General features: G+C 46.2%; 1 protein-coding gene across 3 annotated transcripts in view; it reads left to right on the top strand.

Moving 5' to 3' along the window:
- The window catches only part of DTD1 (D-aminoacyl-tRNA deacylase 1), a 122,808-nt gene that overhangs the window by 1,268 nt on the left and 102,345 nt on the right, over positions 1-19,195 (top strand). For all 3 annotated transcript variants that reach the window (XM_074347818.1, XM_074347819.1, XM_074347820.1), the window contains exons 2-3: positions 3,808-3,898; positions 5,640-5,875. In XM_074347818.1, coding sequence (XP_074203919.1) covers positions 3,808-3,898; positions 5,640-5,875 — 327 coding nt within the window. The remainder of the gene's footprint in view (positions 1-3,807; positions 3,899-5,639; positions 5,876-19,195) is intronic.

Genomic DNA, 19,195 nt, shown 5'->3' with positions numbered 1-19,195 from the left:
GGGAAAATTCATCCATGAAAAGATTTTTTGCTTTTTTTGAGAAGAATCTTGTAGCCTGTTCTATGTGGTGGTCATGAACAGTGAGCAAACTTTGGAGAATTAAAGTTTTGATCAGAATGGAGAACTCTCCACTCTGCTAATCTGGAATATTGAAAACCTGATTCTTTGAGATTAGCTGAATAGTTTGAATTATTTTAGTTTACTATTTAAATTGTATGCTTTTAGTTAGAAACAACAAATAAACCATCCTGCATATTACAAAAGATAAGAGTGTTAATTGTGGGAAGATGTCAATAAAATGGAATTCACAGTGCTGGAGGAACCTTCGAGTTAGCCAGGCCTTCTACTTGAGTTGTAATGGAGAGAGATTTTCTGATTTCTTTAAAATGTGGCTGGCTTCACTGCAGCGTGGCCTTTTGTGGATGATCTTTTATTTCAAGGGTTCTAACATGTCACTTCTGATGTTATGAATGGGACCATATGGAATATTAGGCATCACGTATTATGTGGCAGGTGCACTTTGCGAGCTTGGGCAGGCGTGTTTTGATGCCTTAGCATGGTTATTGTGATAATCTAATAATCTCATTTTGAAAGCTTTACGACGGTGCATTTCAAACACATTCCTTTGGTTACACAGATGGATGGTACAGTAACCCCCGTTGCCCATCACTCAGCATTATCAGCTAAAATCTGGATAAAATCATAGAATGTTGGGAAGAGGTTGGTTGGGTTTGAGTGTGTTAATCTGAGAGGTGGTGGATTCTTCTCAAAGGAGAGTTCTTGGGTGATGCCAATATATGGCATCAAATAAACATTGACCAAACATCTCAGTTCTTTTCTAGCCTTGTGATCTTTTGTCTAAAATGGTGATTCTCAGGTTTTTCCCTTGGAAATCCATTTGTCTACAATAAAGTATCTCTTTGAACCTCCTACTTCTCCTGTTTCTGCCTGAAGGAGGGACAAAGCTGCCCCAAAATAAAAGCGTGAACAGTGTCATCAAAAGGCGTTGGTGCATAATTTCGTATTAGGACAATACTCCATTATAAAAATGTTGAAACTCTTTAAATAGTGATTTATTTTACTTTATTTTTTAATTTTTAAAATTAAAAAATATTGAGGTATAATGGTTATCTTGTCATAACGTATAATGAAAAAGAATGTGAAGAGAATATATGTATGTATAACTGAATCAGATTGTGATTTGAATTACTTCATTAGTGATTCTACTTTTGAGAATCTATTCTAAAAAGGTAATTTTAATTAAAGACAAAGCTTTAGAGAGATGAACAGGCAAAGCGAAGAGGTTTCTTAGGGCAGTGAAACTGCTCTGTGTGATACTGTCATGGTGGACACATGTCATTATGCATATGTCCAAACCCACAGAATGTACAACACCAAGAGTGAACTCACTTAGACTGTGGGCTTTGAGTGATTCTCTGTCAGTGTGGGTGCATCATTTGGAGCAAGTGTACCCCTCTGGTGGGGGATAGTGATAATGGGGAGACTCTGCTTGTGGGGCAGGAGGTATATAGGAAACCTCTACCTTCTGTTCAGTTTTGGTATGAACCTAAAACTGCTCTATCCAGGAAAGTATTAAAAAAAAAAAAACTTAAGCTTACAAAGATTTTCACCACAGTGTTATTTATCGAAGTGAAAATTTTGAAATAAGCCGTATATCCAGCCAAATAGGATGGTTAGTCAGTCCGGGGGTGGAATGCGTCTGTTCCACTGGATGGGATGCAACTATGAAAAGATGTTTAGGAAACGCTTACAACGTGGAAGAATCCTTATACAATGCTAAGAGAAAAGACGAGACGCAAAAATTTATATGCAGTATTATTATGGCAGTTGAGAAAAATACGAAGTAAAATCTATGAATAGGGGAACATGAAAAGGAAATCAGAGGGAGGGTATAGCTCAAGTCGTAGAGCACATGCTCAGCGTGCACGAGGTCCTGGGTTCCGTCCCCAGTACTTGCATTGAGTAAATAAATAAATAAACCTAATTACCTCCCCCTAAGGAAAAAAAAGGAAATCAGTAACATATTAAAGTGCTTGTCTTTGGGTGTTCTTTTTTGTTTCTTATCTTTTCCAAATTTTCTATAATGACTATGCAATACTCTAATGGTGGGCATAGTTCAATCATTATTTTTTATGCTATTAAAATATACTCTGAGGGAAGGGTATAGCTCAAGTGGTAGAGCTCATGCATAGCATACACAAAGTCCTGGGTTCAATCCCCAGCGCCTCCTCTAAAAATAAATTACATCCTAATCAACCCCCCCAATTAAAATAAATAAAATAAAATAAAATAAAATAAAATATACCCTGGGAAAATTTTAAAAATATAGTGATGTTGTAAGAAAATAATATTGATTTACTTAAAGAACAAATAAAGCCAGAGTTTTCTAAAGCAACGCAGACAAGCAGACAGCCCCAGTGTTTACTGCTTCTGTCAAGATAGATGATTTCAGTTTCAGCTTTTGAGTCAGTGGCTCAAAGGACAGTAAATCGCTTATAGTTCATTAAAAAAAAAAAGCAGCACATTAGAAAATATTAAAATATTTGTTTATTTTAGCATAAAAATAAGAGAAATTAAGCTTTAATAAGAGTTATTTCAGGAATCAGTTGATGCTTGCTCCCCTGGTCTCTGATTGTCAGGTCCTTGTCAGACGCCTGAAGGAAGAGGGGTGCCTGGCTCTTTCCTTAGCCTGCTGGATGTGGCCACATGGTACAGTCTGTGACGCCGTGTCAGGTGTATTTATGGCCATCATTATCCAGCAGAAACAAACAACAAGAAAATGGCAGAGTTGACCCTTCTCCTGATTGGAACATTAGGTCAGTGCACCATAAAATGACATCAATAATCTAACGAGCTTTGGCAAAAAGTTAGCCAGAAAGTTGAAAATTATGAAGATCAACATTTGAAATATGGATTTAGTTTCATCACCACATGATGATTTTTCTTGGCCTATGTACTGTGCCAGCAATAGGATACCGTCTATGGTAGTAGAGTGTACAATTGACTCTAAATCCATATGCAAATACTTGGAACAGGAATATATGTTTAGAGATTTTCTTTTGTGGATGGGGTATATCACTCAAAAAAATGTGGAGATCATGGGCTGAGAATGAAACTTTAGTAATAAACTGGGAAATAACAGAGGTTTGCTGACTTGCAGTTTAACTTTTAAACTCTTGTTTTTATGTATGATGTACCTATCTTTTCTGCAGTAAGTAGAGAAATCGTTTCTTTATTTTTATGACATAAATGCTTTCTGCTTTGCACTGTGTATTGTGTTACCAGATTTGCTGATTTCCAAGAAAAGCAGGCATCTCCTTTCTGAGAACGAATATAGCTGAGCTGGATTTGGAGAAGGGAACTGCCATTTTTACAGATGGGCAAACTCCAGCAGGGAAAGTTTCCGCGTCTTACCAAGCAAACCAGATGAATATGCCCTGAAATCCTGCCTAATGCTTGTTCACTTCACAACTCACTCATTCCAGATATAAAATCAGAATGGAGAGGGTGGAGGTATAGCTCAGTGGCCGAGTGTGTGCTTAGCGCGCACAAGGTCCTGGATTCAATCACCAGTACTTCTACTTAAAAAAAAAAGTCAGAATGGATATAAATTTATGATCATCATACCTCACTGATGGAACTCCTTTCATATTTCAATCTCTATTGACTTTGCCAGAGAAGTTACAAGAAGTGTGTGTGATGTTTAAATTTTCCTGTGGTTGCTTCAAAGTGCTGCATGGCACCTATTTGGTTCTGAGTCTCTTCTCCCTGTTGTTTCCTTTCCAGTTGGAGGAGAGCAGATAAGTGCTATCGGACGAGGCATCTGTGTGTTGCTGGGGATTTCTCTGGAAGATACGCAGAAGGAACTGGAGCACATGTAAGTGCAGGTTTCAGCGTCATTGCTGTTTTAGTGGGGCGTGGGTGGTCATCTGTCTGGCTGGCTTTCTATTTACATAAATTATATATATATATATTTGTGCGGGGAACTTCCATAGTATTTTGCTCCTATAAAGTGAGCCCCTATCACTTTTATCTGCATTCCATTCGATGTAACTTGGTTCGCTCCGTGTCCCAGGTAAGGAGAGCGAGGAGACGTCACCCACTGAGGCAGCGGCGGGGCACGAGCACAGCCCAGCCTCTGTCCCTCTTTGCTGCCTCACCCTCGTATCATTCTCTTGATGCAGAAGCCGGATTTCCTTTCATATGGGTGTTTTATGTTTTCAATTTGAGCACTGTGATCTGGGCACTCCTTACGCATTTTACAAATGCCCAGTTGTTCACTGTACACATGGGAATCTGGAGCTCAGAGAGGTTACATTACTTGCTTAAGGTCATGCATGTGTATTTAGCAAAAAGTCTGACTCCAAATTAGAACCTAGGCTGCCTGACCTGGAAGTTGGGGCTCTTTCTACCACCATGGGAGGTTCATCCTGCTGTGACCTGACTGGTTCTGCTAGTCTAGGCACCCTCCCCGTCCTCAAGTTCACCCTCCCCCCAGCACCACTTACTTCAGATGCTTGGGTCTGTGTATTCTGCCCCTTGGTGCCCAGAGCCTAGGTGTAACAACGCCCAGTTGTCCCTTTTGTATTCAGTTAAATCCAGACTCAGAACCTAATTCCTGCTAAAGTGTTGATGACTGATAAGGACAGATCAGCTCTGCTTCACAGATGTTAGTATCTTAATAGCTGTCCCCTGGATATGCAAAGAGATGGAGTGGTCTAGTGGTCAAAAGCTGGAGCCCTGGTCTGAACCCCTTTTTGGCTCAAAATGGAGAGCTGGTACTTGGTGGTGAAGAGATAGGACTCACATGAGGCAGACCACGGCTGTGGAGGAGGGGTGGTGAGTAGTGCGCCCCGCAGAGGGCACCCTGTACGGTGTCAGTGAATGAGTGTTTGCAGAGCCCTTGAACATGTCTTCAGCATCATCCGAAAAGATGGCTCTCAAATGGTGGAACTGCAGCTTCCATGCAGGTAATGCTTGGTCGTTTGTCTCAAATCTGCCCTTATAACTGTTACTCAGTCCCCTTCCTTGCCCAGGTGGCCGCCCCTTGTCATCCATGTGTATAGGGAAAGCCCCTCTGGGCTTAAGGAGCATGTGACATGGTTGACCAGGTGTCCTTCCCTAGCTCTTTTGGCATATCTGCAAGAACCGTGAGTTCTCCAGGATGTTTGCTGTACTGTTCATTCTGAGGTTCCAAGAAAGGGTATAAAGGGGATATCATTTATCCCAGTGTGAAGTTTGAATTCTTCTGTAAAAAAAGTAGAATTGGGCGTGTTTTGACATGTCCCCCAGATTGAAGGGGTGTGTAATAGGGGGTTGTCGTCTTAGCTCTGGTTCTCACCAGTTGCTGCTGTGAACTAGAGGGGCTGGCAAAAAAAAAAAAAAAAAAAAAAAAAAAAGGAACTCGCCAATGAACCCTATAAGGTTGGACTGTCATCACCCTATTACAGATGAGGAAACTGAGGCATCGGGTACCTTGCCCAAGGTCCCCCCTCCTGTAAGTGACGGAGCCAGCACAGTGTCCTTACTCAGCAGGATGCTGGTGACATTTTGGAGGGATGGGGTGTGCTGGGGGCTCGTGACCCTTCAGGGAGCCCTCACTGCTGTTTCCCCCGTAGGGTCCGGAAGGTCTTAAACCTGCGTGTGTTCGAGGACGAGGGCGGGAAGCACTGGTCCAAGAGTGTGATGGACAAACAGTACGAGGTGCTGTGCGTCAGCCAGTTCACCCTGCAGTGCGTGCTCAAGGGGAACAAGCCCGACTTCCACCTGGCGATGCCGGCGGAGCAGGCGGAGGGCTTCTACAACAGCTTCCTGGAGCAGCTGCGCAGGGCCTACAGGCCCGAGCTCATCAAAGGTAGGGGGCGAGGGGCGCCGGCCGCTGCGGGGCTGGGGGAGGACCGCCCGCCGCTGCGCCGCCGGCTCTCCCGGGCGGGTCGCCGCTGAGCGCGCTGCTTACTCAGGACGGCGTCGGGCCGCGGTGCCCGCCTGTGCTTGTCCTCTGGTTTTTTGTTTTTTTGCTTTTGTGGAGAGGTAACTGGGTTTATTTATTTACTTATTTATTTTAATGAAGCTGCTGGGGATTGAACCCAGGACCTCCTGTATGCAAAGCGTATGCCCTACCACTGACTGTACCCTCCCCGGTGCTGTGCGTGTCCTCTGAACACCCCCATCCCGTCTGCCTATCTTCATTCTTCTGTCCCCATCTGAAATGTCCCACAAGTGGGAGCCCTGTGTCATTCTGAATTTCTAGGAGCCATTTTAAAAAGAAGGTAAAAGAAACAAGTGAAATTTTGTTTTTCATTTTTTAAATATATATATATATATTTTTTTTCCAGTTTTCAGTTTTATTAGGTAGAATTGTTACAGTTTGACTGCACATATACCATACGTTGCATGTAAATACATATACACAATATGCTGCACATATTTTTAAAATTTACATATATACACTGTTCATTGTTTCTAAGAACGTTTAGAGCTTTAGCTTTTTAAACTTACATAGTTGTTGAAGGAATAAAGCCAACCACAAAATAATTAATTCTAAAAAATACATACACCCCGCTATTAACAGCAATAGTATTTATAATTGCCAAGGTATAGAAGCATTGTAAGAGTACATCAGCAGATGAATGGATAACGAAGATGCAGCATATATATGTGATGGACTATAACTCACCCATAAAAAAGAAGGATATTTTGCCATTTGCAGCTCTTCATTCACTTTTTTTTTCTATTTCAAAAACCGGAATTTTATAACTGGCATAAACATTTCCATTGCATCAAAAAGAACAAAATACCTAGAAATAAACTTAACCAAAGAGGTTACCTATACTCTGAAAACTGTAAAACATTAATGAAGGAAATTGATGATGATACAAAGAAATGGAAAGGTATCTTGTGCTCTTGGATTGGAAGAATCAACATTATCAAAATGGCCACACTACCCAAAGCAATCCACAGATTCAGTGCAACCTTTGTCAAAGTACTCACAACATTTTTCACAGAACTAGAACAAACAATTCCAAAATTTATACAGAACCATAAAAGACCCCAAACAGCCAAAGCAATCTTTTGTAGGTCTTTTTTTTTGGTTTTTCCTCTTCCTTTTTTTTTTTTTTAAATTGAGGTATATAGTCAGTTTACAATGCTGTGTCAGTTTCTGGTGTACAGCACAGTGCTTCAGTCATACATGGATATACATATACTCATTTTCATATTCTTTTTAACCGTAAGCTACTACAAGATACTGAATATATTTCCCTGTGCTATACAGTATAAACTTGTTTATCTGTTTTATATATACCAATCAGTATCTGTAAATTTTGAACTCCCAGTTTATCCTTTCCCACCCCCTCCCTCCTCTTTCTTCTTTTTGTTCTCTTTTCTTATGATTTGAGAAGGTCCTTTAATATTTGTTGTAAAGCTGGTTTGGTGGTGTTGAATTCTTTTAGCTTTTGTTTATCTGTGAAGCTTTTGATATCTCCATCAAATCTGAATGAGAGCCTTGCTGGATAGATATTCTTGGTTGTAAGTTTTCCCCTTTCATCACTTTAAATGTATCATGCCACTCCCTTCTGGCCTGGAGAGTTTCTGCTGAGAAATCAGCTGATAACCTTATGGGAGTTCCCTTGTATGTTATTTGTTGCTTTTCTCTTGCTGATTTTAGTACTTTCTCCTTATCCTTAATTCTTGTCAATTTGATGACTATGTGCCTTGGTGAGCTCCTCTTTGGATTGACCCTGTGTGGAACTCTCTGTGCTTCCTGAACTTGGGTGACTGTTTCCTTTCCCAGGTTGGGGAAGTTTTCAGTTATTATCTCTTCAAAAATTTTCTCAGGTTCTTTCTCTCTCTCTTCTCTTTCTAGGCCCCCCGTAATGCGAATATTAGAGTGCTTCATGTTGTCTGAGTTCTCTTAAACTGTCCTCATTTCCTTCCATTCTTTTTTCTTTTCTTCTATTCTGAAGTAGTGATTTCCACTAACCTGTCTTCTAGCTCACTGATCTGTTCTTCTGCCTCATTTAGTCTGTTCTTGGTTCCTTCTAGTGTGCTGTTCATTTCAGTGATTTTATTCTTCACCTCTGTTTGGGTAAGGAAGCAAGCGAAATTGCTTTTCAAACTGTATTTCAGTTAGCCCAGTGTATCCACAACGTCCTGATTTCACCGTGTCATCAGTGTTAATGAGATAACTCACGCTCCTTTTTTGTACTAAAGTCTCCGAATCCGTGTCGTTTGTGGTCACAGCATCTGCATTCAGACCAGCTGCGTTCCGAGTGCCCAGTAGCCAGTGGCCATGTGTGGCTTTCGGCTGGCATTTGGACAGTGTGGGTTTGTGGGAGAATTATGAATTTGAAAGTATTAATCTTTTTAAGAGGGCCCTTCATTTCTAGTCTGTTCTCATGTTTCAGGGGCACGTTGCGTTGAAGCCGTCCTAGTTTGCCTTTCTTCAAAGTTGTTAAGAGAGCCTGTTTTGCCTCCTTTGGTGACACACCTCAGAGTAAGACCTTTCTGAGTAGACCTACTCCTTCCAAGTCTGACTGCAGCTCCTGCTGCGTGCTGTTTTGCAGACACCTAATAGTTGTTAGTAGTTAACTCAGCAGTGTTTCCTGTGCTTTAACTTTCTTTCTGGATTAAACAAACCCAGGTCTCCTTTTTTTGTTTGGTTGGTTTTTGAGGAGGGAGGAGGTACTTAGGTTTGTTTATTTATTTATTTTTTAATGGAGGTACCAGGGATCAAACCCAGGACCTCATAGCATGCAAAGCACATGCTCTGCCACTGAACTGTACTCTCCCCCTCCAGGTCCCTTTTTGACCGGACCTGTTTTCAGCAGTAAGTAATACAAGTTGTGACACGGTTTTGGAGCTCCAGCAGCGCCCCGCGTGGAACGCTGTCAGCTTATCAGAGGCTCATGTTCCAGCCCCTCTCTGGTCTTTCCTTTTGTGCTAATTGTCCTCATACTTGTGTTAACTGTCCATTTGCCAAAAGGACAAGTGGCTTCTATGTTATCAGAACACTCCTGCCTTAAATCACATCCTGCTCTTTACTTGGGGTCCTGGTAAAGCAGAATATATTTACCTTTTCTGGAAACATCCAAGTTTAGAACTCCATTCCCAAGTCTGATCATGGATGTCTCCAGTATTTTTTCCCACCCGTGTCCCCTGGGGTCACCTGTCCATCATGGCTTTGCTGAAAGCAAGTTTCTTCCCAGAATTAGCAATTAAGCAATTGACTGCTTTGAATAATTATTTTTCTTGCTGAGTCAAAGATTAACTGCCACCAGCATTGTCTCCTCCGTTTGTTGTTTGTAGAACCATCCCGTTTCTGAGTAATCACAAATATATTTTAGAACGCACCAAAGCCCCTTGAAGGATGAGCACAAGGAATATCATAAAAGCATAAGGGAGGGTGCTTTCCGTGGGAGAACACTGATGCAGTTAAGGAGTGCTTGAGTGAAAACAAAACCGCTTTCATCCCAGTCCTTAAAGAGGAATGTTTTGTGCATCATTAGGTGCTTTGTGTTCCTATAAACCTTTTACTTTTTGAAAAGTTCTGTATTTTATCCAGGTAATTATATGAAGTGCTTGAAGCAATGTGCCGTAAACAGTATAATTTTATAGTGGATCAGAATTAAAGCTCATGGGATATGATGCATCTGACCATTTTGATGAAAATCGACATGAATTATGCCAAGGGTGTTTTTTTTTTTTTTAAATTGAAGTATAGTCAGTTACAGTGTCAATTTCTGGCGCACAGCACAATGTCCCAGTCATGCATAGACATACATACATTTGTTTTCATATTCTTTTTCATTAAAGGTTATTACAGGATTTTGAATATAGTTCCTTGTGCTGTACATGCCAAGGGTGCTAGTCAGGATTTACTTCCAGCTCCTTTGGCCTTTCAGAGGCGCTCGGCGACCTCACAGTGCCTCACTCACTCTTTTGGCCTTTTCTCTCTTTTACGGTCTTCAGTGGAACAAAGTACAGGGAGCATATTTTTCAGGCTTGCTGTCCTTTGGTTGATGTTGAGATTTTTGGCTTCCAGCTCCAATACAGAAAGGACTGTGTGAGCTGAAGGGCTGATGGAACGCAAACAAACTGCTAAATACATTTTCTTTATTGTAGGATTTTCAGCACCACTTTAGTGACCTTAAGACTTAAAGCAGTTTAATTTGAACATTAAAAAATTTAACCCTAACCCTAAAAATTTAAAAATTTCCCCCCAGTTTTATTGGGATATAACGGACATGTAACACTATTAGTTTTAGTTGTACCACGTGGTGATTGGATGGATGCATGTATGCCGAAATGATCACCGTGATCATTAACCCCACCGCCTCACAGAGTTACAGAGTTTGTTTTCCTGAGAACTTTTAAGTGCCAGGCCCCATGCGGAGTGAACACTCTTCATTCTTTCTCCCACTGAACCCTCACAGCAACCCTGTCCAGTGGGCACGGGGATTACCCCCTTTCTGCAGGTGAGAAAACTGAGGTGCAGCAGAGGAACGTGCGGAAGGTCACTAGCACATAAGTGACAAAGCCCGGCACGAAACCTGCAGCCGTCTCCAGAGCTCACGCTACGCCATACAACTCGCACCCTCTTCACTTGTTGGCCTTTTTGTTATCCTCTGAATTCAGTACATCTGTGGGATGTTCCTGCTTCTCTGCTGGGCTCGGGGAAATCAGCGGAGGGGTTTTGGACCTCAGGTGGGTCTAGTCAGAGGGGAGCAGTATGGCTTGAGGCCAGGTGGTCCTTCATCTCGGAGCAATGATGTAAATCCATAATTTTAGTCCTGTTTCTGTCTGGGGAGATTTTACTGGTTCTTTCGGGTCATAGTTCTGTGCCTTCTCTGTCCACACTGTATCTGCTGGCCCTGGCACCACGTTCTGGGTGTGCAGTGCTGAGCAGGGGAGATGCCGTCCCTGCTGTCAGGGAGCTCCCAGGCCAGGGGGAAGAGAGGCTGGCGGCACGGCTGTTCCTGCCAGAGCAAGAGGCATGTTCCTGAAGAACCTTGTTTTGCAAAACCCCCTCTGACACCAGGGATCCTGGCAAACCAGTGACGACCTACAGCCGGGCCTGAAGGGAGTTCACATTGTTTTTCATTTTCATAAAATTCAGCCAGAGGGGGAGAGGATATAGCTCAGTGGTAGAGTCCATGCTTAGCACACACAAGGTCCTGGGTTCAATCCCTAGAAACTCTGTTAAAATAAATAAATAAACAAACAAACCTAATTACCTCCCCTCTCACAAAGAAAAACTCAAAAGAACCAAAACCAAAAAAAAAAAAAAAAAAAAAAATTCAGCCGAATGAACGGCTGCCTCCAGTGCTGGGGGCTTTCCTGCCGAAGGCGGTTGGATGCCTTCCACTGTCCCTGCTGTCTTTACCCAAGGAAACCCTGACCTCACACAGCCTCTGCAGTGTCGCACACTCCCTCGGGCGCCAGCTGCCTGTGAGTGAGGTCTCATTACGGGGACAGGTGTCGGGCTGGAACCGTCTGTAGTGCCGGGGTGCTGCAGGCCCTGGAGGAGTGTCTGGGGGTGAGTAACGGGTTGGGGCCGATGTAGTGGTGGCTCGTGTGGGTGGGCTCGTTTCTGACTGCTCTGTTTGGGGCGTGAGTTGGACCTTCTGGACCATCACGCTGATTCCCATCTGCAGGGTTGTTACTCTTGATGCGTGTGCTGGGCTTCTAGGCAGCATGCTAGTTACTTACACTGGAAACATGCCCGCTGGTTTCTCTTCCCCAGTCTCTGAGAGCCTCTTCTTCTGGTGTAATGATGCACAGCACTGGACAGCGGTCCAGGTTTACCTGGAACTCTCCTGGTTTGAGCACTGAGAATCCTACATCCCCAGAAACCCCTTGGTCCGGGGCAAACTAGGGCAGCCGGTCCCCCCAGAAGCAGCCGTGCAGCAGGGAGGTGCCCAGAGCTACCTGAGCCCAGTGGGGTCCCAGTGCATGTGCACAGATGCAGTCCTCTGAGCATGGGGGAGGAGGCGGGGCTGAGGATGCCCATCAGGCTGTCACCTGGGCTGGAGGAACGACAAGCCCTGACCAAGTCCCCAGGAAAGGTGCACACTTCTGCCAGCTCGCGGCACGTGTGTGACAGGTCCAGCAGGATCCAAGAGGTTCAGGGCCAGACTTGGATGGAGGTGTGGAAGAAACACCAGAATGCAGAAAAACGTTGCCTGCCCAACTTGGCCACCTGGTGGACTGGCCTGCTTCCATCTGTTAGCAGCAAAGACAATAGGAAGAGAGATTTAAATTGGAACCAAAAGGATAAGAAAAGATGCAGACTGTAGTATCCGGAAGTGTTTTTGCAGTGTGACCCAGCTGTCTCCCTAGGGCTGCACACCTTTCTCTCTCCCTCCTCCCTCCCCTTTCCTTCTCTCCCTCCTTCCTTCCCTCCCTTCCTACTTCCTTCTTTCTCTCTTTCCTTCTCTCTTCTCCTCCTTTTCTCTCCCTGTCTCTGACTCCCTCTCCCTCCCTCCCTTTTTTTTTTAAAATTATTTATATATTTATTTATTCATTCATTTTTTTGGTGAGAGGAGGTAATTAGGTTTCCTTATTTATTTACTATTAGAGGAGGTGCTGGGGATTGAACCCAGGACCTCATGCGTGCTAAGCATGTGCTCTACCACTTGAGCTACACCCTTCCCCCCTCTTCCTTCCCTTTCTAATATTTCTTTTTCTTTTTTGGATACAGTGAAAATTCACTCTTTTTAGGGTCCATTTCTGTGAGTTTTGACAAATACCTGCAGTTCTGTAACCAATACTAGCATCAAGACACAGAACAGTCCCGACCCCCCAGATGCCCCTGTGCCCTGCTTTGTAGTCAGCCCCTCCCCCAGCCCCAGCCCCAGGAAGCCTGCTTTACATTTGAATAGTTTGCTGCACATTTTGGATGAAGGGGAGAGCTGGGATTTTCAAGGTGGTCAGTCATCCCCTTGGAGGATAAACTGCAGGGACAGAGGCCCTTGGGTGTCCACACATGTACATTTTTATGTAGGTGAAAAGGGACTAAAAGTGAACATCCAGGAGGACACTGGGAAAGTGAGTGTAGAGTGACCTGCAGCTCAAGGGAGTGACCCAGACCGCCCTGGGGGAGGAGGGCCCTTGGCTGGGGCACTTGGGCATCAGGAGAGGACTGGTCAGGGGTGTGTGCGAGCCGGTCCCCAGTGGAGCAGTGAGCATCAGAGTGGGGCACATTGTGTCCATGTGGGGCCTGTGCTGGTCCCTGGGGTTAAGGGGTCAGAATTGGGATGGACTGGAAGTGGGGGTCCCAGGTCATTACTGCAGAAGGAGCTGAAGCTTCTGTGATGGATGGAGTGGCTCCTGGTGCAAGAAACAGGCCTGTCCAGTTGTCTTCATACCAGAGGGCTTGTGGCTTTATGATTGAAACACGCAGAGGTTCGGTGAGGTCAGACCCAGCCTGAGCTGGATTCCTTCCCTCTGCTGTCGCCTCTGTGACCGTCTCCTCACCCTGTTCTCAGGCTGGCCTTGCTCATGATGGCGACGATGCCATCTCTCAGTCTGCCGTCCCGAGAAAGAGAACCAGCCTTGCCTCTGCATTCCAAGCAGAAGTCCTGAAGGTCACACGACTGGGCCAGCTTGAGTCGCACATCCCCCTTGACCCAATGCAGGAAGGACTGTGTGGCTCAGGTCATGGATTTGAGAAGCATGGAGTCAGCCTCGGGGTCTTACCTGGAGTCCCTGGAAGTCTGGACTGTTGGGGAGGAGAGGGATAAGTGCATGCTGGAGGGGCTGCTGGAAAGTGCCACTTGTGTGATCTTGACCTGCCTTGTTGGCAGCCGCTGGGAGGTAGGGTACATAGAAAGGGTGTGGACGGGGGAGTAGGCAGTCCGGAGCACCCTGCCTGCCTGTGGGCGGGGAGGGGGTGACTGTCACACATGTGTGTGCAATTGATAAGGGTGTCACTTTCACTGGTGTCTCTTCTTGGCAGCTGGGAGGGAAGGGCGAGTGGCGTGATTACCCCGAATGCACGTTGGGGCTTATCCTGCTCCAGTTGGCGTTGACGCGGTGCTTTAAACCGAGCTGGCCCACTGCACACACGTGACCGGAAACTTCAGCTCCCTTGCGCTGTGTGGAAGGCCCTGCCTTTGCATCTGCTGTCACCTTCCTCCCCGCGCTGCTCTGGCTCTGCGGGCACCTTGGCCTTGGCTTTGTCGGGGTGTCTTCTCTGCCCAAGAACTCGCCTACCTTGCCGTACGCTCTGGTTGTCTATTGCTGTGTAATGTACTGCTCGCAAACCTAGTGGCTTAAAAATAGTCCTGTGTCTTCCTCACAGTTTTGTGGGACGGGAATCTAGGAGGGGCTTGGCTGGGCGCTGGTCTCTGATCCACGTGGTGTTGGCTGGGCTGGGGGGTCTGGTGGCCTGTGTGTATCTTGTCCCTCCTTTCCCCCACCACATCTTACCCTGCAGGGCCCCCCCACATTGCTTGGCTTCTCCCAGCCTGCTCATCTTGGGGTAGCTGGATTTCTGACATGGTGGCTGGCTTCCCCCAGATCAAGAGCTGAGGCCCCAAGAGACAGGAGTGGACGTGCCGGCCCCTTGAGCCAGCCTGGAAAGTGGCCCAGCATCACTGCCGCTGGGCAGAGCGGTCCCTGAGCCAGCCAAGCTCAAGGGGAGAGTGCAGGCCCATCCTGCAGCAGAAGGAGGAGCAGAGGGTCTGTGGCCGCTGTCACTCCTCCACAGCCCATGGCTCCATGCACTCAGAGGGCTTTCCCATTCTCTGGGTCCTCTTCAAATCATTGTTTCAGGGGGAAAAAAGCACACAGATTCATCAGTTCTCCCCTCTCCTGCAGAGCGAGTCCAAGGCTAAGGGTGCTTTATTGGACTCCTGGACTGACTGGGGTCAGATGCTACCCCCGCCCCCTCCCCGAAGCTCCGTCCTTCGGGGGAATGCTGAAGGCACTGGTCAGGGGGAATCGTTAACACTCTCCAAGTTGAGATTTGAGCATGCATTGCTTTTATAGTTATGAAAAACATGAATGTTACACCAGAACTTCTGTTCCGTCAGTTTGTTCAGCAAATCAACAGCTTTCATAGTATTAGAAAGAGCTACCTATGTATTCTCTTCTGGGTCTGGTCTATCGTGGGTGGCAAAAAGCTAGAGAAATATGGAAAGACATTTCTGGGGTGCAGCAGCCCTCTGATGGCCTCGGCTCTTCACTCTGGGGGACACTGTCGCGTTGCAGTCTCCCACAGGTGTGTCGTGCAGAGAGAAGGGGCCAGAAGGAGGAAGCACACATCTAGTCTTTGCTTCACGGTTGGTGTTTAATTTTTACGGATTTAATTTCCTTCTCTTTTTACTACTTAAAGCATGTTAGTGGCGGCATGAGTGAGCTTTGAGTGGAAACCTGTTTTGCAGACTTTGGCGAGGGCTGTGTGATGCCAGAGGCATCGTTGTTGCAGTAAACTCAGGAACTCACAGGGGCGGCCAGGCCGACTGCCCCGTGCAGGAGTTTCACATGACGTGGTGGCCGAGGACCCTGAGGTCTCGGCACAGCCTCAGGCATCACGTCCTAGATTTCAGTTACTCCGTGCGTGCGGCACCGCTGGGTCCAGGGAGACAAGGCGGCTCCTTCTGGTGGCTTGGCTGTCCCACCCCTCCTCTTCCTCTCCCAATTCCTACATCCTGCTCTTCCTCTCCTCTGTCCTTTTGTCTAGTTTCCTGAGCTTCCTCCGTATGTCTGGCCATGAACTTCAGGCCAGCTCTTCCTCTTGCCCAGCGGAATCTCTTAGAGCACTTCAACTTGAAGAAATAAAGGCAATTTTAAAAAAGAAGATACAGGTATAGGTGAAAAGAAATTCCTTTCCCTCTTGTCACCATCCGAAGAGATGAAATGACTCAGGGTGAAAGGTCAAGTCTGAATCTTTCCACAGGGACACAGGTGGAGTTTAAAACCATACTGATTCAGGGTCTGCAAAGTCAGAAACATTGCTAAGTTAGTTGGCTCTTTTTATTTTCTTTAGGCAAGGGGTTTATTAAGCAGATGAATAGCGTATGTGGCATAGTGTCTTAGTCCCTCTCACTTGGAAAAAAATGCAGCCCTGGCAAAAGGCCAGCCCTCAGCCTGCCCTGCGCCTGTGAGCTGAGCGTGGCTGGAGGAAACATCCACCTTGGCTGGTGTCTTGTTCTTGACCTTGACCTGTAGGTTGGCCCAGCATTGTGATACGTTGACCTGTTCATTCACGCGTCTGTTCCCCGATGTGACTGTTCACTCCACTCAAACCTCTGTCCTCACCTTGGCTGTTGACCTGAGAAAATTGAAGCCCTCAGAAGAGAAATCCCATACACCTGCCAGCACCTGCACCGGCCCTCCTTCCTTCTCCATGGCTGACCCCCGTGCCCTCCTCTCTCCAGGACATTCTTCCTGCCCGCCTCCCCCCGTCTCCTGAGTCAGTTCTTGCTCCCTCCCCTGGGACATCCCCACCTGCTTGCAAATGTAGAGACGCCTCTATTAGCCCTCCTTCCAGCCCCTTCCCCGCTTCTCTGCCCTACTTGGCTGCACACTCTCTGAAGAGATGTCTGTCCTCACCACCCACCCCCGTCCCACTCCAGCTGGCCTCCTGCGCCCTCCCCTCCACACTACCTGCTCTTGGCGAGGTGCCCTGCCCTCCCCTTGGTGAGTCGGTCCTTGTCCTCAGCTTAGCGGGCCCGTCCGCAGGATTTGGCCCTGCTGCTTCCTCGCTCCTCCGTGGGACGACGGGTCTTCCCTGGGCATCCAGGGCTCTGTGCACTCCTACTTTTCTTCCTTCTCGGTTCTCCTGGGTACTTCTTCCTACTTCCTTAACTTCGTGACCTTTGAGGGCTCCGGTCTTTGAACTTTTCTCATTTACGGTCAGTCCTTGGGGATCTTGTCCGATCTCTTGGCTTTAAAAGCCGTCTCTTGTGCTGGTGACTCCTGAATTTTCCTTCCGGTCTGGGCCTCCCCAACCCCGCATTCCAGACTCGTCTGCCTGCCCGCCTCCTGGACGTGTCCTCACTGGGGTGTCCAGCTCAGGATGCCCAGCGCTCAGCTCTCCTTCCGGCTTCTTGACCCGAGCCATGTCACCTGTGGGCTCCCCATTTCAGGGGGCAGTGGTTCTAGCCTTCCAGTGGCTTGGGCAGAAAGCCTCTCAACTAAACCAAAAGAAATCTGGATGAAACATTTTTTTGAAAGTCTTTGTATTTTAAACCTTTTATTGATTTAAATTACTTTGAAATAATCTGGACAGCAAAAGAGTTACACAAATGGTCTATTTCCTCCAGCTGTTGTTACTAACATCTTACGTGGCCACAGTACAGTTATCAAAACCAGGAAATTAACATTGCCAAAATATTGTTGAGAAAACTGCAGACCTTGTTTGAATTTCGCCAGCTTTCCCTCTAGTGTCCTTCATCTGGTCCCAGGAGCCATTCCGGAACCAGTGTCGTGTTTAGTCATCGCGGCGCCTTGGTCTCTTCCAGGGTGTGACAGTTCTGGAGTCTTCCTGTGTCTTTTGTGACCTCGCCACTTTTGAAGAGTAACTCACTTTGTCAGTTTTGTGGAGTGTCCCTCAGCGTGCGTTTGCCTGGCGTCTTCTCCCCGTTAGGTTGAATATGTCTCCTTATTTGCCAGGTTTCCGTCGGTCAGGTCGCTCCTTTCTTCTTTGTGGTGGTGGGTGTCGTGTGTGGAGATGCTGTGAGACTATGCAAGTATCCTGATAGTCGGCACCCTCCACCCACTGACGTTAGCCTCACCCGTGGTCTTTGCCAGCAGCAATTATCTGAGTACTTGCCTAATCAGCCCATCTCTCTAAAGGTATGCTGGGCTGCCTGGGAGGCAGGGGAGGTTGTCGGGGTGCCTCAGTTACCTGACTGCGGAAGAAGGAGGTCACTGTGCCGTCTTTTTAAAGTTAAAAGAAGTGAGCTTCCCTTGCTTAGCCAAGGCAGCATTTCATTTTTAGGTAGGAAGGAGAGTTAATTTTTTGCCAATGTCTTTTTCTCTTAGTGTTAACCCGGTGAATGCGTTTCCTGGTCGTGAGCTGTGCTGATTCAGCCTCACTGGTCACTGCATAGTCTTCTTCCAGCACATGCCTGCAAGACAGCTCCCAGGCGTTGCTGTACAGTTTGCGTCTCTGCATTCAAAGGCGAAAGTGGCCTGTGCTCGTTTTGGTATATTCATGTCCAGTTTTTTTATGAGGCTAATATAGCCTTGCAGAATAAATTGGAAGGCTTTTAATTGTCTTCTGTTGGTCTGGACCAATTTAATGAACAGGAATTATCTCTTTTAATAGAACTTGTCAGTGCAGCCCTTTGGGCAGCCTTCCTTAGTCACCACCCTGGTCAGGATCCCAGCACCTGGAACCCTGCGGACAGTTCATTTCCTGTGTCTCTTTTCCAGCTGGAATTTCAAATGTTTTGGAAGAAAGTGTACATATTTTTTTTTTTGATGATTTAGAATGACCTTTATATCTAGAGTCATAACCCTTTTCTCATTGTGATTTATTAGATATATTTTCCCCTTTTGTTCTCTGATTTTCTAATGTTTTTTTTCCAGAAAACTGGCTCTTAAATTAATTCATAGACTCTAGTTATATTTTTTGTTTGATATTTCAGTATTTTCCTTTAATCTTCACTTTTAAAATTCTGTACACCTTTTTTGGTGTGTGGTTTATTTGGTTTCTTTTCCGGGTTCCTTATTTTGTTCACCTTTACTCTTATTTTCTAATAGATGCATTTAAGGTCCAAAACTTGAGGGCTTTGCTTGACTCCTCTTCCCCCTACTCTGGTCCGTCAGCAAATCCTGTCAGCCTTACCTTTGACAGACACACAGAATCCAGACACACAGAATCCAGCCTCTACACGGCACCCCCGGCCAGGCTGTCATCACCTCTCACCTGAGTGATCACGACAGCCTCTTCGTGGGTCTCCTGCCTCCATGGCAGCCGAGTGGGTCACGCCCCCCCAATGATGTCGATCTGAAGGTGATAATGTGCTTTCAAGTCTGGAAGACTTTCAGAGTCACTCTGTCTTCCCAGCAGTAGTTGTAAGAGCAATATGTATATACGTATACGTGTGTGGTGCATGCCACCCTGAGGACTGGGGCTCTGGCCCTGGGGGGCACGGGAGCTGGTGGCAGGGCCCCTGAGCAGAGGCTCCCTCTGGCTGCGGGGGCTCCCCACTCAGGGGAG

Source organism: Camelus bactrianus, chromosome 19 (genome assembly GCF_048773025.1).
Source record: "Camelus bactrianus isolate YW-2024 breed Bactrian camel chromosome 19, ASM4877302v1, whole genome shotgun sequence".
NCBI classification, from domain to species: Eukaryota; Metazoa; Chordata; class Mammalia; order Artiodactyla; family Camelidae; genus Camelus; species Camelus bactrianus.
This window is presented reverse-complemented; position numbering and strand designations above follow the sequence as displayed.